Genomic DNA, 23,973 nt, shown 5'->3' on the forward strand with positions numbered 1-23,973 from the left:
AGGCAGAGCAGTGACCTCATAGGCACTGCTGACAGGTTCTGCCCAGACTAATAGAGCTGCCTGGTGCCCAGTGGGCAGCCAGAAACAGCCCACACTCCTGCACACCTGGGCCGCAGGGCTGGCCTTGCTCTCCCCCGGGCAGCCTTGCCTGGGGCCCCAGACAGAGGAAGGGAGAAAGAGGCCAAGAGATGGAATGGGGAGACAAGCACACCCCCAGCTCCAAGCCCGATTCTGCTCTGTGCCAGGGCTTGCACTGGGCATTGTGGGGGTGTTAGATGAGGCCGCTGGGCAGCTCCCTGTCCCACCTTGAGGAGCCAAGACCTGGCATCCTAGAACCTTCTCAGAGAGCTGTGGCCATGGAAGTGGAGTGCAGTGGGCATCCAGGGGAGGCCGACAGGCCAATTCCAGAGAGTCTGAGCTTCCAAAGGCCCCTTGCTTGGGCTGTAGGATGGTATGCTGAGGGAAGGCCTGGCTGCCTCCTTTTCAAAATCTGCAGGAGCAAAGGCCAGAATAGTAAAATATTTCCCAAATACCCCACCCCCACTGGCAAAGCACTTTGTGCCTTTTAAGATCCTTCCTTGTTCTCTCCGATTATTTTGGTCCTCCAGCCCTTCAAGATAGTGATGATAATCTCCATTTTAAAAAAGAACCTGAGGTCCAGAGAGGTAAAGGGCTTTGCCTGAAGACACATAGCCCGTAAGGAGCAGTGTGCAGAAGCTGCATCTTCCAGCTCCATGTCCAGTGTGTGGAGGCCCCTGGTATACGCTGGAGTTGGCAGAACCTGGGGGGAGCTGGGCCTTCTCTCCCCAGCAGGCAGCTGCAAGTGGATGGGCACAGTGCCCACCTGGAGTGTAACACCAGTCCCACAGCGGCCGGTGGGCAGAGGCTCTTCAGGACACGTGTTTCCACTTTCACTGGAGTTGGGAACTAATAGCAGAGAAACCTGTGAAGCTGCTAATGGGATAATGGAGAAAGTATTTATTTATTTTTCGAAGGCAGCCCGTGAGGATCTGGGGCAGGCTCAGTGTGAGGCCATGGAGGCGGAGGTCAGCCTGCTGTGAGCAGGGATGCAGCAGACACCATGGAATGAGGGGGTTTCCGGAGCAGAGGCTGGAGGCAGGGTCTGGTCTGGTACTCCCACAGGCAGCTCCCCCTGGAGAAGCAAGGCTGGACCCGGGGACTCAAGTCACTTCTACACAGGGGCTTTCATGCTCCAAGGTCTCCTCCACACCTTCTTCTTGCCATCCCCACCGGAGGTGCCGGTTCCCAGGAGGTCATCAAATCCATCTCCTGCCTCTAGACAGTGTGTCCCCAACAGCCACCTGGGGAAAGCCCAGGTACCTCTCTCCCTCCACGTGCAGCTCTGGAGGGAGGTGGTTCATATTGCTCCTTCAGTTGGAGCCAGACCATCCACAGGAAGCTAGTTCCATTTGAGAAATGTCTTCTTCACGAGTAAGGCACAACAAGCCTAGCCTCCCCGTCCCTACCCTTGGACCAGGTGTCGGCATCTTTCCAGCCGAGAGCGCTGCCCTTGGACCTCGCGGTCCTAACTCGCTTAGGAGCCCCATTGAACTTGAGGGCAACAAGTCCCTTAGAGGTCAGGCAGTCCCATGGCTTTCAGCTGTGGATTTGGGGGAGGCCAAGCAGGTGGGACCTCGACCCTCCCCCACTCCAGCCAGAGCAGCTCTGCTTTTATTTGTTTTGCATATCGACATTCCACCTCAGATTTCTCTCCAGAATACTCGTGTCCACCACTGTAAAAAACAAAGAGCATTTAAAAATCCTTTGGCAATAGATGTTAGCTCAGGGCCAGTCTTCCTCAGCAAAAAAGGAGGATTGGCATGGATGTTAGCTCAGGGCTGGTCTTCCTCACACACACACACACACACAAAATCCTTGCCCTCGCTCACTCCGTGCAGGTGAAATAATTCAGGACTCAGAGAGAAGAGACTTGCCCAAGGTCACATAAAGCTGGAACTTGACTACAAGTCATTGCCTCCTGGCCCAGAGCTGGTCCCACCATGCTCTGCGGGAGTAACTAACGTGACTTCAGGAAAACCCGAGAGAGACTCAAAACAGCTCCTTAGGGAGTGAGGAGGTGGAAGGAGGGTGCAGGTTGGTGTTCCCTGGGGCTTGTATAGTTGTTTCATCTCTCTGGGCTTGGCTCAAGGCCTGTGCAGCAGAGGCGACAGTGAGCACTGGGGTGAGGGCAGAGGGGACGGCAGTGGCCCATCTGTAGTTGGGCTGGGGGCCTCTGGCCTTTGGGGCTGACCGGGACTGTAGATGGCGCCCTTCCTTCCTGTAGAGCTACCCCGGCCAGAGGCCCCTTCTTGCTGGCCTGCCAGTGGCGAGTAGTCTTGGCCCGGGTTCTGGGGTCCTCTGTCCAGGCCAAGCTGAGTTTCTCCTTTCAACCCCAGCCCAGCCTGAGATGGCTGATGTTCTGGAGACTCCCGCCCCGACTCTACTTCCTCCGTCACAGCCAGGTCGCGTTCCAAGATTCCTGATGCCCCACGCCGTGCATGCAGCTGGCACCCGCCATGCTCGGGGAGGCCTGGCTGCCCATGTCTTGAGAGCTCGCCCCTCTTCGTTGCCAATGCCTCTCCACCAGGAAAGCTCTTAAGATCTGGTCAGATGCAGGCCCGCTCTACCAAGCCCCGCTCACCACAACTACATTTTATTTCCTCGGTTCCACGTGCTTGACACTTGTCATTTCCACTTCCAACCTGCCCCCACCCCTCTTCACTTTCCTGTTTTGGTCCCTCATGCAGTCTCTCCCTCAGGGAAGCAAGAAGAGGCACTCAGGGAGGACAGCGTCTGCCCTCGTGCTGCCTGGCTCTGGGACAACAGGCTTAAGTTATTTCTGGAGATTTAGCAGACATTGGGAAGCACTTCCTGACCGACGGGGGCTTAGAAGGTGGAACAGGAGCCAGAGGAAGATGGTGAAATCGTTGGCCATGGAGACACTCCGTGGGGACTGGGCATGTGGGTGGGTAGGTTACCTCTTCAGGGCCCCAGTACTACACCTGACTACGGGCCCAAAGTCCCTGCTTCCCCCCTTTGTCTGACAAATCTTTGTTGAGCAGCTACTCCGTGCCAGGCATCCACTAGGTTCTGGAGAAGAGCGAAGAACAAGAGACATGGTACCTGCCCATCCTCGGTCATGGACAAGGAACCAGGCAACTTCAAGACATGCATTGTTACTGACAGACAAAGAATTAGGCGCTAAGAACAGGACAGCTGACCCAGTGTAGAGGGGGCCTGGGAAGGACTTCCTGGAGGAAGAGACATCCCTGCTAAGACTAGAAAAAGAGGGAAAGCAGTAAACAGAGGAAGATCCTAGAGTGATGTCCCCCAGGACCTGGGCCCCATTGAGATACACCCAGAAGCTTAGCTGGGGTGTTGTCAAGGAGCCTTTTTCTCTTCATTGGTGATTTTCAAAAAATGGATAGCCCAGTGAAGAGAAAAATAAAACCACCAGATCACATGAGTGACAGTAACCCGGATAGACATCCCTATCAACTTGACATTTTGAGCCCAGTCTTGGCACACGGTAGGAAGTCAACAACCATTTGTTAAATGAACAAGACATTTGGTCAGTCTGGAACTCAGCCCTCCCACTGGCCCTCTTTCTTCTCCAAAACTGCAACTTGTTTCAGCTTAGAACCCCACCAGGAGATGATTAACCTCCAAAGCATCCCAAGTAATGTATTTACCAGGTCTTGCTCCTATAACTGTGTCCTGCAGAGGAGTAAAAACAACGACAGCTAACGTGTACCGAATGCATACCATGTGCCAGGCACCATTCGAATCACTTTATTTTTTTTTTTTATAATTTTATTTATTTATTTTTTCCCCCAAAGCCCCAGTAGATAGTTGTATGTCATAGCTGCACATCCTTCTAGTTGCTGTATGTGGGACGCGGCCTCAGCATGGCCGGAGAAGCGGTGCGTCGGTGCATGCCCAGGATCGAACCGGGGCCGCCAGGAGCGGAGCACGCGCACTTAACCGCTAAGCCACGGGGCCGGCCCTCAAATCACTTTACACGTGTCACCTCATTGAGTCCTCACACCCGCCATGTGAGATGGACTCTACCATGGTCTCATTTTGCAGATGAGGACATTGAAGCACAGAGAAGTTACATATCTCACCCAAGGTCACACAGCTAGTACATAGATGGAAAGAAGCACTTTCTGTGTATCTACAGGGTGTCAGGCATAGTTGGGGCCTTTAATTCTTAGAAAAATTAAGAGAAGCAGGCATCATTCCCTTTTACAAATGAGAAAACCAAAGCTCAGCGAGTTAAGTAACTTACCAGGCCTGGACGCTGCTCTTCTGGAATTTGGCTCCCAATACAGTTCTCTCTCTCCCCTGCACTCCATCTATTCCCTGGGGCCTTTCCTGAACTGGGGTGCAAACAGCTGCCCCTGGCGAGCTCTGGGAAGGAGGCAGCTCCAGGAGGAGAGCTGGCCCCATGACTCGCCAGCAGGATTTATGTCCTGTCTGGGGTGGGCAGTTTGGCTGCTGTCTGAAAGGCTGAGCAGAGCTCAAAGATGGAACTGATTCCCGTTAAGTGATTGCAAATGTCAGGCAGCACGGCCTGGGAGCTCCTTGCGCACGCACCCAGGCGGCTGGAGGCCAGCCCATGCAGAGCATGCCCGCTGACCTCATGGTTACTCCTAATGCAATTAGAGCCCACTAGGAGACAGTAGGTTCCAACACAGAGCCTGAGTAACATGCTCCCTGGGGGACATAGGGGCCCCTCCTGCCTGAGATATGGCGCTGGGACAGAGGGTGGTGTTCTAATTAATTGAATGAGATCCTTTCCAAAGCAGATGGATGCAGAAATTACCTGCAGATGTGACTATGCACAACCGTTTCAACTGTCCGGGCTGTCACGCAGGCTCGGGGAGCCAGGGCCTCTTGGAGCAGGATTCATTCCATGCAGCCCCCTGCCTCTGGGCAGGGGAGACTTGTGCCAGCCTGAGCTGATGAGTGATTGCTACCTCTCTTGGGCCTCCCAGCCATCAGTGCTTCTTGGGCCTGGTTGTCCACAGGCCCAGCCTGGCTAATGGCCTCGTGGAGGGCTTCTGCAGGGGCACCTGGAAGCAAGGTACCAGTGGTCCTCTGTGCACACTCCCACGGGCCTCAGTTCTCTTCCACATGGGCTACAAAGCCCCCCTCCCCGGGTCTTTGAATCTTTATGCATTTTTGGATTGTTCAAAACTGGATAACACTTTTTTTTTATAAAGACAGCAATAGCAGTTGTTCCCCACACTGATGACACAAGATCCATGAGAACATCGATTAATTCATTCATTCATATCAGCACCCAGGAGGCTCTAAACTCTGTCCCATGCTGGGACATAATAGAGGATCCGACCTGGCCCCTGTCCTGGAGAAGCTCACAGTCCAGGGAAAGAGGATGGATGTATAAATAGCCGGTTACCACAAAGTGAGACGGCTGTTCTACTGGAGTCCACGGTCCCACAGGGACTAGGATGAGGGAGGCGACGCGCCTGGGTGGTCAAGGCCAACTTCACAGAGGAGATGATGTTTCACCTGGGCCAGGAAGGGTGACGAGAACCTCCCCAGGTGGATAAGGGGAGAAGGGCGTCTCGGGCAGGGAGACCCCCGTGAACAAAGGCATGAAGACAGAGGAGACCTGAGGGGCACTGGGAGGTGACGGGGGTTGGTGGGCTAACGAGGGGCCTTGAATACCACGCTGAAGGGTTTAGGTCTCTACCTAGACACTCTGGGAAACTTTGACAGACTTCAGGAGTAAGAGGACAGCACGGTTGGATATCTTCTAGAGCGATCCTCTTGGCAGATGGTGGACTGGAAGGAGAGATATGGAGGCAGAGGCCAAGAATAGTCTTGGCAGTGAGAAAGGAGAGAAAAGGACAGATTTGTGAGAGCTGTGGACAGTGCCACCATCCTGGGGACCAATACGCTGGAGCAGGGGAGGAGGGGAGTGGGAGGAGGAGGCAGCAAAGAGGGAGGAGCCAAGGCTGATGAGCCTGGGTGGACGGTGGGAGGAAGAGGGCCATGGGGGGAAGGAGGAGGAGGATCGTTAAGACACTGCTGTCCAGTGGTCCAAATTCAGGGAACCAGAATTTCTGTGTTATGATCCCGGCGGCTTTCAGAGGTTTTGTGAGAGCTTCTTTTCTGTTTCCCTGCATCAAGTCAGGATGTTAATTCTCTCCTCTCTTCCATCCATTTCCTCCCAATATGGAGAAGATAATTGGGAAACATTTGGGGGAAGGTGTGAGGAGCTCTTTGAGGGGAATCACCGCTTGAAGCCAGTTTATTTGGTGTTTTCTGAGCACTCCAGGTCCACTCCAGGTGAGGGGGCAGAGAAGTCCCGAGCCAGGCCTGCCGCTGAGCCCAGCAGCTCCTCACCCAGCATCCTTAGTGGCATCCAAACCTTCCCCTCTCTCCTCAAAACTCCACCTGCCTGATACCACCTTGCCTCCTGCCTGCCGTCCACCTGAAACCCCACCTCTTCCTCACCTCCCCTCAAACTCACTGTTACTGTTTCCATCCTTCCCTCCCCTAGTCCTGAGCCAGCCTCTCCACCTGGGGTCTGGGCCTTGGCGTCATCAACCATCCCCTCTCAGCCTACACAAAAGGTCCCTGTCTTCTCCATTCTAAAAGACCCCTCTACATCTTCTTTCAGCTCTTTGCTTCCTCCCTCTCTTGAAAGCCCTTCTGCACTCATCACTTCCATGTCCCCATCTCTTTTCACCCCTCAACCTACTGCAAACCAGCATCCCCCCTTCCCACCCTAGAAACTCTTCCTACAGAAGTCACAGGCTGATGGTTCTGTCTCCATCCTACATGACCCTTCTGCACTCTTATCAGTTCACACCATTCCTTCCTTCCTGAAACTGTCTCCTTCGTTGGCTCCCGGCGCCCTGGACCTTCTGGTTCTCCTCTGCCCCTCTCTGACATCAACTTGGGCCATGTCGTATGGGGGGGAGATTCCCCAGCAAAGTTCCTCAGATGCCTTCTCTTCTCTCTGCCCACGTTGTCCCAAAGCTTTATCACTGTAGCCCCAACTCCTTTAGTGACGTCCAAACCCGTCTATCCAGAAGCCAGCTGGATGTCCCTCACCCCTGACACTTCTCATATTCTGTCTCCCACCACCCACCCTAAAACTCCTCTAGCTCCTGTGTCCCCCACCTTGGTGAATGGCCAGCAACCTGGGGCCATCCTCCCTTCTTCCTTACACCCGATTTATCACCAGGTCCTGTTGATTCCCCCTTCCAAATGTCTCTGGAATTGACTCCTCTCCATCTCCAGTGCTTCGTCCTGGTCCAGTCTTTTTTCTCATTCCTGGACAGCCTCCTAGGCCTCCTCTGCCTGAAGTGGTCCTCCCTCCAGATCCCTGCATGCCTGGTCTCTGCCCTCCCTTCTGTCTTCATCTGCCACCAGCCCCTTCCTCTCTTCACTCTAGTCCTCTTGCCTCCCTGCTCTTTTCTGAACACACCAAGCTGGTTCCCACCTTAGAACCCCCTGGAAGGTTCTTCCACCAGATCAGCTGTTTTCAAACTTTTTGGTCTCACGACTCCATCACCCTCTTAAAAATTGAGGACCCCAAAGAGCTTCTGTCTGCGTTCATGTGGATTATATCTATCAACATTTGCCAAGATACAAATTAAAGCTGAGAATGTTTTTTGTTTTTTGTTTTTGTTTTTTTTTGTGAGGAGGACCAGCCCTGAGCTAACATCCAATGCCAATCCTTCTCTTTTTTGCTGAGGAAGACTGGCCCTGGGCTAACATCCATGCCCATCTTCCTCTACTTTATATGGGACGCCGCCACAGCATGGCTTAACAAGCGGTGCATCGGTGCGCACCCGGCATCCGAACCGGCGAACCCCGGGCCGCCGCAGCGGAACGTGCGCACTTAACCACTTGCGCCACCGGGCCGGCCCCTGAGAATGTTTTAAACAGTAGAATACACAAGCACGTGCCCTGACAGCTGGCAGAGCAATGACGCCATCACACATCACAGAGTGTCTCAGAACCCCCTGTACACTCGCGAGAGAATGAGAGTCAAAAAGGCATGTAGCGTCTTAGTATCATAAAACGTCTTCACCTTGCAGCTCCTCTGAAAGGGCCTCAGAGTCCCCAGACCACACTTTGAGAACTGCTGCACCAGATAATACATATTTCTCTCTTTCACTTCATTTAGGTCTCAGAGAAATGTTGCCTCCTCAGAAAGCCTTCTCTGCCCCTCTTATCCCCTCCCCAAGTCATTCTATCCTGTTACTACTCCAGGCTCTTTAGAGCACTTATTGCCATCTGAAATTATCCATTTTCTTGCTTATTTTTTTTCTCCCCACTAGAATGCAAGCCCCGTGAGGGTGGGGGTCCAGACTCTCGTTTACCTCGGAGCCCAGCATAGTGCATGACACGCAGTAGATACTCAAAAAAAGGTTCTTAAATGAATTCGATCTATAAAAGCGGTTGCTCTAAGCCTCTGCTGGATATTAAAGTCGGGGGGGCATGGTGCTTTTAAAATTCCTGCATCCCAGCCAATTAAATCCGAATCTTGGGGTGGACACAGGCATCAGTGCTTCATAAAGCTCCCCAAGTGACTCTGACTGCAGCCAAGAATAAGAAGCACTGGTCTTAATTCTTAAATCCTCACTGATGGAGACTGTTTATTCCTCACTTGGTCAGAGTCACACAGGGTATAAATGATGACGACTCCGTGTCTTGTCTGTCTCCCGCTGGGCCAGGCCGCCAGGCCTAGGGCGACTGGACGGAGGAAGCGATTAGGCTGGAGTCCTCCGTGGGAGAGAAGTGCCCTCCTCAGATCCCGGGCCCTGGATCAAAGCGATGGGATGGCAGCTCGCACAGGTGGAGCTGGTTATCTCCCAAACACGTCCGCAGGGCTTGTGGCGCTGGGTGCACTTTCCCCCGCGCAGTGGGGTGGAATTCTGGTGCTTTGGCGACTCGCAGAGAATCATGGTGATGTCAGTGGATAGAGACAGAAATGAGACAGGTCCCCCGACGGCCCTGGGCAGGGCAGAGGCTCACACCTGCCGGCCTGGCCTCTGAAGTATAGCCGGGAAATGAGACACTTTGTGCTCCTACCTGAGCAATGCCTCCCTCATTGAGCGGTTGCCAGACCCCTTGCCTGCTTCAGGGCATCACAGGCCTGTGCTGGGAACTCCTGCGCCCCCACCAAGGCTGCAGTCAGTCACCAACCAACACAAAGCAGCTTCTGAGCCTCGGGCTGCTAGTGAGAGAAGATGCTCTCCACACACGGGCTCATTGCACCCCAGTGGTTGTCAGAGGATGATAATGGTCCCCATTGCATAGGGGAGGAAACTAAGGCGCAGAGAGGTTTAGATGACTTGCCTAAGGACATCCAGCCAGGTCTGTCTCAGACAACTATGTAGTGGATTGGAACACTGGAATTCATCACGAATTAGAACCTCAGACCGGCTAGCTATGTGACCTTGGAGAAGTCACTTAACTCTCCTAAATCAGTTTCCTTTTCTGTAAAATGGGGAACATAGCACGTTCCTCACAGGGTGGTTGTAATGGATATAAAAACACTAGACATACGCATGAAGCAGAGAACTGCTTAATAAATAGTAACAAGAGTATTATTCTTATTGGCTCCAAATCCTTCTTTTCCCTTACACCTGCTGCTTGTCAGTGGAAGATTACTTACGATTGTGTGATATGATTTAAAGTTCTTTCATGTGTATCAGCCCATTTATCTTCTGCAGCAGCCTAATGAGGTCGAAATTTTTGTCCCTCTGCGTTTGCTTTTTTTTTTGGTGAAGACATGGGGTCCAGAGAGGTCAAGCCACCTGCTCAGGTCCTATGCAGATGAGTGGCAGACGTCTCGACTCCCTGTCCAGAACTTTCTCCACCGCACAGCAGCAGCCACAGAGGCCCGTGGTCGACCGGCCTCAAGGAGAGGCTACGCCCTGGCTTCTCTGGGAGGGAGACAGGCGGGGAAGCCGGGGTGGGAGGGGGTGCCGAGAGGAGGGTGGAGCTGTGCCCTTGATGTGGTGGCTGGGCCCAGTCAGGGCTGTGGCCACAGTCCTCGGGTTTGGCTGGGACAGCAACCGCCATTTCCGGTGGTGTGGCAATGCCGGCTGGATCTGGAAGCCCATGCCAGGCGGCACTGGGGAAGGGAGGATGCTCTGCCTGGCCTGGCCTGCAGCTCTGTCATTGGGGTGGGGGTCTGCTCCTGCCTGTTTCACTTTCATCACCCGGTCCAGCTCCTAGGTACAGCTGGCTGGGGACCACACCCTCAGTCCAGCAGGTACCCGTCAGAGGTGGAAACAGGTCTTAGCCTCAAGTTCTCTGGGGGATGGAGGAGGGGAGAACAAAACCTACAATTATTAAGAACTTACTGTGTGCTGGGCCTTGTCCTCTGTGCTTTGAATGAATTAGCTCATTTAATTTTAATTATCTCATTTTATAGGTAAGAGAGGTAGTGCTTAAGGCCCCACAGTCCTACGTGACAGAGCCAGGATTATGCCAAAGCTTGTGATCTTTCCAGGATACCATGACTTTATGGGAGGCCACGGCCACCAGCAGCCCGCCAGCTCTGCCAAGGACCACCCCCACCCCCTGAACCACCCCACCAGGTACGGCAGGTCCCCCTTCTCCAGGCCAGGCAGCTTCAAGGGCCTCTGCAGCATTTCAATCGGTTCAATCTCCAGAGGTGCCGAGCCCATCACTGGGCCAGTAGAGATATGAGGATGGAATATGTTATACAAATGAAGTGATAAGGGAAGATACAAGTACCATGCCGAGAAAGGAAGGGTTATTCTGAGCAGTGGAATAAGAGAAGACATCATGGAGTAGACGGTGCCTGAGTTGGGCTCAGAAAAATAAGGTGGGTCTCCTTTCCCATGGCAGGGAACTATGTCTCACCTTTGGGGTGGAGGTGGGGGTTAGGGTCTGTTTCCTTTAGCAGTGGCCCCAGCCCTTCCCTAGGAGCAGGTAGCTTCCTCCTAGCAGAGTGCATTACCTAGAAGTCTTTTCTGGAAGATGACGAGGGGCGAGGAGCCGGTGACAATGCTTAAAGGGTTGGGACTGAGAGGCACCTCTTCAAGGCCTTCAGAGATGCTGTCACGTAATAGGGAGTGGCTGCAACCAGAAGACTGGGTAACAGGAGCCCTTGGGAGGGGCAAGGCCAGATTCCTCATTGACAGGCAAGGAGCAGGCTCAGACTTGGACTTAGAAGGAGAGAAGTTCTGTCCACAGCTCTGGGGCAGCTACTTGCAGTAAGACCAGAGGGAAATGGGGCAGGACTGGCAACATACTTTGCAGGGCGCAGCACAAAATGAAAATCCGGCCTCTTGTTCAAAAACTATTAAGAATTTCAAGAGGGTGACGGCAGAGCATTAGACCACGCTGGGGGACCCTTATAAGCATAGGTCAAGCTTCCACAAAGCCGCCCTGAAGTAGGGTCTAGAGAAAGTGAGCAAAGGATGAGGCCATGTGAAAGGCAACCACAGGGGGTCTTCTTCTGGCCTATTGGTCTCCTGACCCAAACAAAGAGAACCTGTAAACATTCAGGTGAATAATTCTGAGGCCCCAGCCTGGGGCCACACTCCGCGTTTCCTAGATGGGCAGCCTGCTCCGCTGAGGTATTTTGTAGCTTTCCCAAGGAACCAGTCCACCCTAGCCAACCAGCATCCTCAGAGAGTCCAGGTCTTGCCTTATTTGGAGGAGGGAGGGCATTTAAATTTCATCTTTGTGTTGGGGGAGTTTGAAATGCTGGGAAAAGATGTCATGCTTGGAGACCATCTGGGGAAAAGGCCTCTGAAGCTGTTTCTTTAATTTATGGACCTGACAACCAAGAATAGGGGCCTTTGGCAAGTACAGAGGGTGATGGCCCAGAACAGAATCAAAGTCTTAAAAACGTCTGGGTTGGCACTGTCCTCCAGTCCCCCGCCCTGGGGTTCGTGTGGCTGGGAAGCCTGATGTCTCTGTTTCAGCGGTGGGATCCAAACCAGCTTTCAGAGGAACATAAGCCAGGGATAATTTTTAGCACAGACGTAACTTTCTAGTTCCTTTTTCCTACCCCTCATTTTTCAGTTGCCTTTAAAGAGGCCACAGAGAGCTGAAAAACAAATCCAAGTTTAAAGAGACAAGTGCAAAAATGCAAACTGGGCAAGGGGACAGAGCCGCCAGCTGGACAAAATGTGCCTGGAAAACAGCATCCTCTGCTTGGCAGGTGCCGAGGATTTATGGCTAAGTTTTGCAGACGTTTCATCACGTTATGAGCCAGCTCAGGAGACCCTCATAAAACTCTGCTTATATGAAAGAACAAACTAGCTGATAAAAGTCAGCTGCTGCCTATAAAGGCACTGTGGGGATTGCAATTGAGTAGTGGATTTATTAGTCTGGGCTCTCTGTGCAAAGTAGGAACTACTGCGCACGTCTGAATCAGGCAGAGAAGAGCCAGAGCGCGGGGGGTTGCTCCCTGCTCACATGACGGCCAACGGGCCAGGCTGACCCCCTCCCCCACCGCTTACTCCATTCGAGACCAGAGGGAAGAGTCTCGCTGAAATGAAATTGCCTGGGATCTACTCTGACATTCCCCTTTCTTGCCTCTCACAAAAACCCACAAAAAGAAATCAGTCGCTCTCCATCCACCGCATTCGCTGCACATCATTTATGACGGCACTTCTCACAATGGGCTTACATGTCTGCCTGGCTTACTAAACTGTACTTCTCTTATTTATCTTTGTATCCCAGTAATTAGTCCTGTGCTGGGCACAAAGGGAGGCCTCTGACCAAATGAATATGGATGTGGCAGACTGTAAGGTGCTATATACACAACTTATTACTACCCCTCTCCAAACAGCATGGAGGGGTTGGGGGAATAGAGCTGAAGTGCCTGTTGGAATTGAGGACTAGCTAGGTGCTGAGAAGCAACAAGGGAAGAGGAAGGTAAAATCAGGCTAGTTTCTTCCCTAGAGAAGGGCAATCTTTGTGGCTACTCTACCCAGCTCTCTCTCGCTCTGCTGTTGCTTTTTCTCAGGATTAAGGCTATTTCTTAAAGAATGACCCCGCAACGGAATTGGGGGGTACTTGATAAGGATGAAGATACCTAGCCCCTCCTCACACATGCTGGATCAGAATCTCTGGGGCTGGGACCCTAATACGCTGTACCAGGTACCAGCCTCACAAAAAATGACTTTGCTTTGCACTCTGTAGAAACCAAGAAGGAGCCTTCCAGGAATGATGGGGAGGAGGGAGAGTGCCTGGAGGGGCACCCCCTGTCATTCCTTAAGAAGCACTGGCTTCTCCTCCCAGCACCTGGCATAAAGGGCAAAAGTGTAAGACTGGCAGACTGCCCCCGGGCTCACTCCAGCCCTCCCAGCTATGGGATCAGAGGGTAACTGGCAAGGCTGCAGCTACCCTGAGAAGATGCCTCATGTGCCACTCCCAAGCCAGATGGGGGCAGTACTGCACTCACCTCTGCATTTGCAGGAATCATGTCCCATGCAGGGTTGGGTATGCATGAAACCCAACTCTTGTCACAGCTGCGTAGGTGTTAGGGATGCTTTCAGCTTCTGTGGCAGAATGGAAACAGTAGTGTAGGGGAAAGACCCCTTTCGCCAGAATCAAGAAAAGGCCGGTGCAAGTTCTGGCAACACCACTGACAAGCTGTGGGCGCTTAGAAAGCTCACTGTCTCTCTGCGTCTCAGTTTCTCATCTGCTAATGGAGGGGAGCATCCTTGTCTCGATTCTTGTTAAGGGTTAGGGCAGATGTTAGCACAGCACAGAGCTGTGCACTTAGTAGGTGACTAATAAACCTCAAAGGAATTTCAACCCCTTAAATGTTTATAAATTTACCAAAAGCCCTCACTTATCTTCTCACTTAAACCTTACAACCCTGTAAGGATATCATCTCCACTGTACAGATGAAGAAACTGAAACTTAAGAGGGGAAATGACTTACCGAAGACCACTCAGCTAGTAAGAGATTTGAACCCTGGTCTGCGTTGCCTGCAACTCAGCAAGCTTTTCCTGAGCTAATCATCAACACACTAGCTCCTTTCCTTCATCCCTGAACCTGCTCCTCCAAATGTGCACTCTCCCTCTCCCTACCTCCTCACGGCGAGAAGGAATCATAAACACCCCAATGCTTGCACAGGTTGAAGGTGGTCCCTGGCCCCTCTCATCCTGACTAAAGTCAGACACAATACAGTCACCATTCACCTGGACTCCCCCTGGGCAGGGAGAAGTCCTTCTCTTCAGAGCCTAGGATCCCACTGGCTTTGAAAAGCCCCTACTCTGCCTGAGAGAAGAATCTTGAGGTCAGTTTCTAAATGTGGGTGGGGTAGGGACAGGAAAAAAACCCAAATTCTTCATTTTGTCCCAACAGACTGTCTCACCAACAGGGTTCTGACCACTAAGAGTCTACCCCCCAACTGAGGGAAACAGGAAGAACTCACATGATATCTCAACCCGTAAGCCAGTGGCAGGCTTCAACGGGGAACAGCGGAAGTATTCCCACTATGATGACTCCCCCTAAATTAGTTTATAAGTTTAATATGATCCCAGTGAAAATACCAACAGAATTTTTTTTTATTGGGGGTGAATGGGTGGGGTGGGATTAGCTAATTGGAAAACTCCAGGGGAAAAAAGCCTAATGAGCAGGGTGGGAGTAGAGGAGGGCTGCTGAAACCTAACAGATCTGAAGACACTGGAAACAACCGAACTTTCCATCAGGAAAGGGCTAGTGAAATAAATCACGGTATACCCACACAACAAAAAACTATGCAACTGTTTTAGAAAAAATTAAGAAGGCTCTTTACGTATTCATATAGAATGATCTCCAAGATACAGAAAGTAGAAAAAACAAGGTACAAAACTGGGTACATAGTATGCAACAACTATTCATATAAAATTAGAAAACACAAAAACATATTTGCTTGTTGTATTAGGTATCTATCGCTGTGGAACAAATTACCCCAAAACTTAATGAGTTGGAACAAATACTTATTATCTCAGTTTACATGGGTCAGGAATCCGGGCACAGCTTAGCTGGCTGCCTTTGGCTCAGGTCCTCACGAGGCTGTAGTCAAGCTGTTGGCTGGGGCTGTAGTCTCATCCAAAGGCTCAACTGGGGGAGAGAGGCTCTGCTCCCAAGCTTGCTCGCTGTGATTGTTGACAGGCATCAGCCTCTCACATGAACTCTCCACAGGGCTGCCTCACAGCATCGCAGCTCCCTTTCCCCAGGGGGAGTGACCAAGAGAGTAAGCGAGAGCATCCAAGACAAAAGCTGTAGTCTTTGTTCATACCGTAGTTTTAGAAGTGGCATCCTGCCCCTTCTGCAGTATTCTATTCATTAGAAGTGAATCTGTTGAGTCCAGCGCACAGTGAATTTTGTAGAATGTGAATGTATCACTTATTCAAAAAATAAGCCAAATTTATTTGAAATTTAAAAAGAACAATTAAAAGGATAGCATTTTAATAGCAGAAGCTAAGAAGGAACAAAGTAAAAACAATTATACTTAAATGATAAATAGTTATTACTTAGCACCATAAACACACTTGTATCTATTTATAGTCACGATTACTTGTTTCCGTGAGTGAAGTTTAAACAGCTCTTTATTACACACACACACGCACACGCACACACACACACGCAGACAAGCACCTCTCATCTACAGAGCAGAGTACATCCTCTTGAGCCAGACCTTCCAGGCTCTTTGCAAGCTCGCCGCAGTCCACCCTCAGGGACCCCTTCCTGCCGCTCCTCCACCGCTCTATGAACTAGTGACTTGCTGTACTGCACTAGTCATTGCTGCCAGTTCTGGGGGTAACGGCCACAACCACGACGCCCGGCACACAGCAAGTTTTCAGCGTGTGCCGGCTTCTGTTCCTTCTCAGACGCTGCCTCTGCTCGGCCCGTCTGCCCCGCACAGGGAATGCCCCGCACTCCTCTCCTGGCCCAAGAAAAAGGAGCCTCAGGGCCTCACTCAGATGTCACTGTCACCGTGAAGGACTCCCACAAACAGCTAGTTATCACTTCTATTCTCCCTCAGAATTCTGTTTTTACCTCAAATACAACACTTTTATTATTGTATTACAATTTAAATCTCTTCAGCTCAAAGTCTGGCCCTTGGATCATCAGCATCACTTGGGACCTCATTAGAAATGCAGCATCTAGGGCCCCACCCCAGACCCACAGAACCAGAGTCTCAACTTGAACAAGATACCAGTGATTTATATGCATGCTGAGGATTGAGGAAAGTTTAAGTCTTTTCCTGGTTGAACGAAAAACCTTTCTAGGGCTCTCTTTCATCTCTATCTCCAGAGCACATCATAAGACCATTATAATACCCAAATGTCTTAAGTTTTATTTACAATTGTTATGTATGTGATAGAATAGATTTCTAAAATTCCTGGAAGAATATACACTATATTATTAAAAACAGTTATTTGGTAGGTGGACAATGCGCATTTTCATTTTCTGTAATACTTCCAATTTTTCACAATCAGAATGTATTATCTTTACAGGTATAAAAACCATGAAAATTTGGAAAAATACATGTAAAATGTAAGATATAATACATTCATAAAATGGTATATAATGGTATACAATTGTGTTGTGCTACATTTACAGATATGAAAAGATGGCCAAACTATATTACTTTTTTTTTAAAAAAAAAACAATTTAGGGGGCCGGCCCCGTGGCTTAGCGGTTAAGTGCTCGCGCTCCGCTACTGGCGGCCTGGGTTCGGATCCCAGGCGCGCATCGACCTGCGGCTTCTCGGGCCATGCTGAGGCCATGTCCCACATACAGCAACTAAGAAGGATGTGCAGCTATGACATACAACTATCTACTGGGGCTTTGGGGGAAAAAATAAATAAATAAATAAAAATTATAAAAAAAAAAAAAAAAAAAAAAAAAAAAACAATTTAGGGGCCAGCCCCATGGCTTGGCGGTTAAGTGCGTGCGCTCCGCTACTGGCAGCCCGGGTTTGGATCCCAGGCATGCACCGACTCACCGCTTCTCCGGCCATGCTGAGGCCGCGTCCCACATATAGCAACTAGAAGGATGTGCAACTATGACGTACAACTATCTACTGGGGGGCTTTGGGGAAAAAAAAAAAAGGAGGAGGATTGGCAATGGATGTTAGCTCAGAGCCGGTCTTCCTCAGCAAAAAGAGGAGGATTAGCACGGATGTTAGCTCAGGGCTGATCTTCCTCACAAAAAAACAAAAACAAAAAACAATTTAAATAACTATGTATGAATGATACCATATATATATTTTTTAATTTGTGAATATGGACACTAAAAGGATACATATCAAAATATCTCTGGTGGAGTCTGTTTTATATTTTTCTACATTTTAAGTTTTTTCTACAATTTTCCTATGATTTTTTAAAAACCACATATCACTTTGGTAGTAAGAAAAACTCATTTTCATTTTGAAAAACATCTATACTCTTTATTAAGCCCCTTTACATCTAATGACCCAGATTCTCACAAGAGCCCAGGAAGGTGACAGGTCTGGAAGTACCACGACCATTTCACAGACGAAGGCGCTGGACCTCAGAAACGCAATCCTAATCGCCTGACTCTGGGCTGGTGCTCTCCCACACAGACAGCTACTCCAAGATGAGAGGAATGTGGCAAGTCAGTTGCCAGCTTTGGTCAAAAAAACCTTGTCATTTTAGGAGTCCCACTATACCTAGTTACTGCCTCTCAGACAGGAAGAGCAATAGGGAAACCCTCAAAGACAAGGCGTTCAGAATAATTCATGCTGCACCACCGCCCCCTGGTGGTAGGCTCTGGAAACTGACATCTTCTGACCATAAGGAGTTACTGCAAACAGAAAACCATTACTGTTTTCCACCACCATCACCCTTATTTCTTTAAATCATCAAAGCCCCTTTCTCTTTCATCAAGGATTCAGGTATTGACACAAACACAGGAAACCAGGACCTGGTGTCAACCAGGCTCAGATGATGGCGAGCAGTGCCACTCTCTACCCCGTCCTTTCCTTGTCTACAACCTCTGTGGCTGTTGCTTCCACGCCAGGTGTTCTTCTGCAGTGCCTTTCCTGCATTCTCCCTGCCTCCTTCCACTCCCCTGAGCCTTAGGAAAGGGCAAGGGGTGGTCCATGCACCCTCAGCCATGACCTGGCCAGGAGAAGCCCCAACAGAAACATCTAGCACAACCCTCCCAAGAGCCAGTCCTTAGGCTCCAGCCATTGGTTTTTCCAATATGTCAGGTGCAATACTGACACTTCTTTAGAAATACCAGACTGCAGCAATGCCGGTCTTCAACTGCATCCCCTTCGTCTACACATAAACACACAGCTTCCTTACTCTTCCAGGAAGAAGGAAACATGCAACAGGACATCTGGAACAGGAAGAGAACAACTGTGGCATGCCACCTCTCCCAAGAACGCAAAACATCAGATTTATAACCGATTCAGAGGTACTGCGAGAGCATCTCTATAATGCTTCCCAAGAAGGGAAACAAAGGAGGAGAGGAGACATGAGGGAATAAACAAAAACCATACCCCGTACAAGGTCTTGGTGTTCATCTTCCGAAATTCGGTCCCAGGCCTTGGGCAAAGCCTGGATGTTTGCCAAGTCCCCCCACTGGATCGAGGACAGGAGGTACTTCCTCTTCAGGTACCTTCCTGGAAGTTAAGGACTGCTCCAAAAGAAAATGAAACATTGAAGCAAAAAAATACCCTGGAGAGAGCTCTAGGGGACTGTGAACATGCAGCTATCATTAGTTTTACCCAGTGGGCAGGGTCCGCCTGTGCTACACATCTTTACTGAGCACCTCTGTACTCACACAGCTCTGTGCGACAGGACCAAGGAAGGAAACACTGCCCTGCCACCTCACCACGGTGAGGAAAAAACCAGAAACTAAAAAGAAAGAATCTAAGTGACTTGAAAGATAAAACTCAGTGGAAGTTCAGAGGACGAACACATCCAGCCTGGAGGGTAGCACGAAGGTTCCAGCTGAGAGGAAAAGCATAAGCAAAGGTACAGAAGCGGGAAGCATGGAAGGATTCAGAGACAAGTAAATCATCCACTCTGGCTGGCAGGGGACAGTGCAGAGTAGCAGGAAAGCTGGCTGAGGAGGCAGGCGGAGCCAGAACACAAAGAGCACTGAAGACCAGCGTGGGGATTCTGCGCTCTACCCTCCTGGAACAGAAGCTAGTGCAAACTCCTCTACAGGTAACAGGCTCAGCACCAGACCTCCTGAAGACCTACGGAGTGAGGTCACCAGCTGGGACGGCTCAGAGGGAAAGAACCTAGAGGCAGAGAAGCCTGGCAAGACGCTGCGTGGGGTCACGGGTCCCAGTGAGAGGTAAGAAACTACGGAAGAGGCAGTGGGGATAGAGAAGAAAATACAAGAAGCGCCAGAGAAACAGAATCAAAGAAGCTGACAAGTGACTGTGCAAATATTCTTAGAACAGCAGCTGGCACGTAAGTGCTCAGTAACGTTAGCGCACCTCCTGCTCTGACTGCGCACACTGTTGTACCCACCACCACCACTGCTGCTGCTGCAATTAAAAGAGAAAACAGGAAAAGGGGGAAGATGCTGCTTAAGTTTCCAGACTGGGTGCCTAGACAGGCAAGATCCTACCACTGAGGGAAAGGGAGTGGAATGTGAGGGCCAGATGGAGAAGCTCAAGGTTAAATCTGAGTTTGCAGTTCTGTGGGCAATCCAGTTAGAGGCAGCTGCAGGAAACTGAAAATCAGGACTAGAGACAAGAATAAAGGTTGGATTTGGGAGTTACTCAAATGAAGTAGAAACTTAAGCCAGAGGGTAGATGCGGGTATCAGGCGAAAATAGAGAGAAAAAGGCCAGAACTCTAACCAACTGCTCTTGCCGCCTCCATCCTTGCCCCCACCACCCCAAGTCTTTCCTCAGAACACAGCCAGGGTGATACTGTTAAAAACGTGGTTTTGATTATGTTATTCCTCTACTTAAAACCTTCCAACAGGGGCTGGCCCCGTGGCGTAGCGGTTAAGTGCGTGCGCTCCACTGCTGGCAGTCCAGATTCAGATCCCGGGCGCGCACTGATGCACCGCTTGTCGGGCCATGCTGTGGCTGCGTCCCATATAAAGTGGAGGAAGATGGGCACAGATGTTGGCCCAGGGCCAGTCTTCCTCAGCAAAAAGAGGAGGATTGGCATGGATGTTAGCTCAGGGCTGATCTTCCTCACAAAAAAAAAATACAAAAAAACCCACAAACCTTCCAACAGCTTTCCATCTCACTCAGAGTAAAAGCCAAAGTCCTTTCAAAGAGCTTCGAGGCCCTACGAGGTCCCACCCCATCTCTCTGACCTCATCTCGTTAGGCTCCCACTCCTCACCCTGCTCTACCCACTGGCCTTCTTGCTATTTCCTGAACCTAGGGCATGCTCCACCTCAGGGCCTTTGCACTTGATGTTTCTTCTGCCTGGAACACTCTTCCTCCAAATATCCACATGCCTCCCTCCCTCGTCCTTTTCAGGTCCTTTCTCAAACGTCACTTTCTCAGTGAGGCCTGCCCTGAGCACCCTATTTAAAATCACAACCCCAGCCTCATCCCTCACCTTCCCCACTTTATTTTTCTCTATAGCACTTATCACCATTTGACGTTCCATACACTTTCCCTTTGGAATGCCTATCTCCCAGCACCTGGAACAATGCCTGGAAGGTAGTCACTCAATAAATGATTTGAGGAATGACTGGACGAAGGAATGCAGGAAGAATCCAAGATCAGGAATCAAAGAGAACTGACCCACACCATATAGTTTTGTAATCTTGTGGAAACTGAAACTAAAAAGCCTTCCTGGAACAACTCTGAACACTACCTGAAACATGTGCAAAGGATACGAATGTCGATAATGTCTCTCAATATCCTGCAACCATTCCAACATGTCGGCCACAGAGGGGCTCACAACGGAGGCCTGCAGGGCGGCATCAATGCCGATCGCGTCTGCACGCTGCACATAGATCTGAAGCACGCGTTCCACGTGGCTGCTGACTGTGTCTCGCACCTTGAGGAGGGCAGCTCTGGGGGAAAACGTCTGGTATTAGGCAACACCATGAGGAAGGCCTTGGCACACTGACATTCTGGACCAGGTGATTCTTTGTGGTGAAGGGCTGCTCTCCACATTGTAGGATGTTTAGCAGCATCCCTGGCCTCCGCCCACTAGATGACAGGAGCAAACCACAGCTCTACCTTCCCCAAGTTGTGACAATCAATAATGTCTCTACATATTGCCAAACGTCCCAACCCACAAAACTGCCTCCAAACGAGACCAACTGGTCTAAGATTAGTGATGGTGCCTTGGAGGTAGGGGTGGCTCAAAAATTAAGAATTGACTTAAAGATAGAGAGGCTGAAGAAGTTACATGGCTCTCAAAACTGTATGATAAGCCCAGTTGCTAAAGAAAGTAAAGACCAAGGGGCCTTTCCGGGGCTGCCATAAAACCACATGAAGAGAGCAAATGCTCACCCACAGTCCCATGCCCCGTATGTGAAAGGCAATAAGCAAGAGGAAACCAAGGCAACCAACCAGCACTGTTCACACGCTAGTAAATTCTTGAACGGTAAAGTCTGGGCTCTGGATGCACAGAGACTACTATGGATCTTAAGAAAGTCACTTATTCTCAATCATGTATAAAAATGTTGTGTTGTGCTCACTGCACAACCTAAGGTACCTAGAACATCGGGACTGGGTCACAAAACAACAAACACTTATTCAATGAAGGAATGAATGAAAAGGATTATTATGAAGCGCTTGAGGGAGTGCCTAGCCTATGGTAAATATTGTTATTTTTCCATTGGTGACTCCAAGGGGCCCAGCCACCAAGATGAAGGCTACAACTTCCCAAAGGGCAAGGCATTCCCTAGCCTAGAATTGTGGCTTTCAAATATGTTTGACCTTGACTCACGATTAAAAAATAGACTTACAATAACAGCCCAATACCCACACACAAATATGTAATCAATTGAAATAAAAGTTCACGATTTTTCGAACGTACCACAACATAACTTAATTGAGTGACTGTCTATCTCTTCCACTCAGCTAAGGAATACGTCTGGTTCATTGTATTCCCAGGACCCTGTGCCTGGCATCCCACAGGGGCTTAATATATTTTGTACAAGTGAATACAAAGAAGGTCCTCATCTTTGACAGACGGTTTCCTATCAGTCTATGGCACAAACTCTATACACTAGAACCTTGTTTTGTTCTGGTCAAGGAAAGCCATATGTGCTCTGGCTCTTCTCTATCCTCAATTACCTAGGACTCTAAGATAGACGGTCTAACATCAGGCATAAGAAGAGCTTAGAGATGTGCCACTCCCAGGAAGAGAGACATCAGTGTACCACAGAACAAAGTGGTGGTTACGAGCTCCAGCCTTGGTGTCAGGCACATTTCGGTTGGAGTCCCAGCTTTACTATTTACTAGCTGTGCGACCACAGGCAATCTGCCTGAGCCTTTTTCCTCGCCTGCAAAACAGTATTAAGTGAAGTTAAGTCACACAGGTGCCGAAAAGATTTTATGAGATAATGCTTATAAAACCGTTAGCTCTAGCACCTACTGTTTCCAGTATAGCTCTCATTGCTCTTTTTTTTTGGAGGAGGAGCACTGGTGAGGAAGATTGGCCCTGAGCCAACATCTGTGCCAATCTTCCTCTACTTTGTATGTGGGTCGCTGCCACAGCCTGGCTTGATGAGTGGTATAGGTCCATACCTGGGATCCGAACCCACGAACCCCAAACCTGGGCTGCCACAGCAGAGTGCGCTGAACTTAACCACTATGCCACCAGGCCAGCCCCTCCTCACTGCTTTTTACCAAAGAAAACTATAGAGAAGGGTTAATAAGCCTTCTTCATTGCTTTTCTGTTCCGCTTTTGTAACTTCTACTAAGTCCACCACTGCCATGCCTAGCCTGAAAACGGAAATGCCAGAAAATGGCTTTTTGACAGAGGTCTCAAAGCAACAGATGGAAAGGATGAGACACCCCCAAAAATCACGCTCTCAAGAAGAAAAACACCCTTCTGACCGATCCGAGCTACTTATAAAACATCCTCCAAGAAAGAGCGCCATCGAGCCTCTTACAGCCTCTCCCCTAGCTTGTCCATGACAGTGTCACCAGCCGCCAGCTGCTTGCGCCTGAGCCGCTCCTTTAAATCTGGGAAGGCTCGAAGTGACGGCACATCCTCGAATCTCAGGTTCTCAGCCGCCTGCAGCTGCTCGGCCAAGTTGCTGAGGGAGGCCAGGAGGGGCTGGCAGTCCCGTAGGGTGCTCTGCCACAGGCCCTGCTGCTCCTCCACCACGGGAAAGCACTTCCTCAGGGCCTCCTGCACAGCAAGCAAAGGCTGGTCTTGAGTCATCTTCTGTTGGGAGAAAAAAAGAAACCAGAAAGAAAACAACAGCATTAGGGTCCCCAGTAGGTAGGGGAAGTACCGGGTCAAGGGTGGGAGTTATTTCCGTTCTCAGGCGAGGTCCATCTACACCAGGGTTTCTATCTTGGCAGGTAGGGCGGGCTGTCTATCCTTTCCGACAGGAGCTCCCGGCGCGAGGCCTTGTCTTACCTCTAGAGGGGCTCTCGGGAGGCAGATCCTTGTTTCCCACCTCGGGAACGGTTTCCTGACTCTCCCACGGAGGAGGCTCGTCCCTGGCTAGGGCAGTCTCCTGCTTTAGACTGCGGATTCCCGGGACCGAAGCCCGGTCTCCCACGCCGGACCCGTGCTTCCAGAGCAGGAATGCTGTCTCCTCTCCTTGAGACTGCCAGTCGTTGTCCCTAAACCTGCGAGAACACTTGAAGCAAGGCAGAGCCGGACAACCCGGTAAAGCCACCACCTTGCGCCCGCAGCTTCTCTACGCATGCCCCAACGCGGCTACTGAGTCGCGAAAATATGTCGTCAGCCGCAATGCCTTCTGGGTGCTGTAGTCCTACGTGTGGACTGGCTGCCTGAGCACAGAGCTTCCTTGTGATTGGA

General features: G+C 50.4%; 1 protein-coding gene across 3 annotated transcripts; it reads right to left on the minus strand.

Moving 5' to 3' along the window:
- Positions 1-17,102: 17,102 nt before the first annotated feature.
- AIRIM (AFG2 interacting ribosome maturation factor) lies at positions 17,103-23,862 on the minus strand. Of its 3 annotated transcripts, none has more exons than XM_058553722.1 (5): positions 23,566-23,862; positions 23,090-23,367; positions 20,855-21,034; positions 18,533-18,655; positions 17,103-18,369 (listed from the first exon to the last, which is right to left on the minus strand). In XM_058553722.1, exons 2-4 carry the CDS (start codon positions 23,362-23,364, stop codon positions 18,553-18,555), a joined length of 558 nt encoding a protein of 185 aa, XP_058409705.1. In that variant the 5' UTR covers positions 23,365-23,367; positions 23,566-23,862; the 3' UTR covers positions 17,103-18,369; positions 18,533-18,552. The 3 variants fall into 3 exon arrangements, with proteins under 3 accessions (XP_058409705.1, XP_058409702.1, XP_058409704.1); XM_058553719.1 differs by having other exon boundaries at positions 18,533-18,651; positions 23,566-23,861; XM_058553721.1 differs by having other exon boundaries at positions 17,103-18,655.
- Positions 23,863-23,973: the final 111 nt, after the last annotated feature.

This window comes from Diceros bicornis, chromosome 13, assembly GCF_020826845.1.
Source record: "Diceros bicornis minor isolate mBicDic1 chromosome 13, mDicBic1.mat.cur, whole genome shotgun sequence".
Lineage (NCBI taxonomy): Eukaryota > Metazoa > Chordata > Mammalia > Perissodactyla > Rhinocerotidae > Diceros > Diceros bicornis.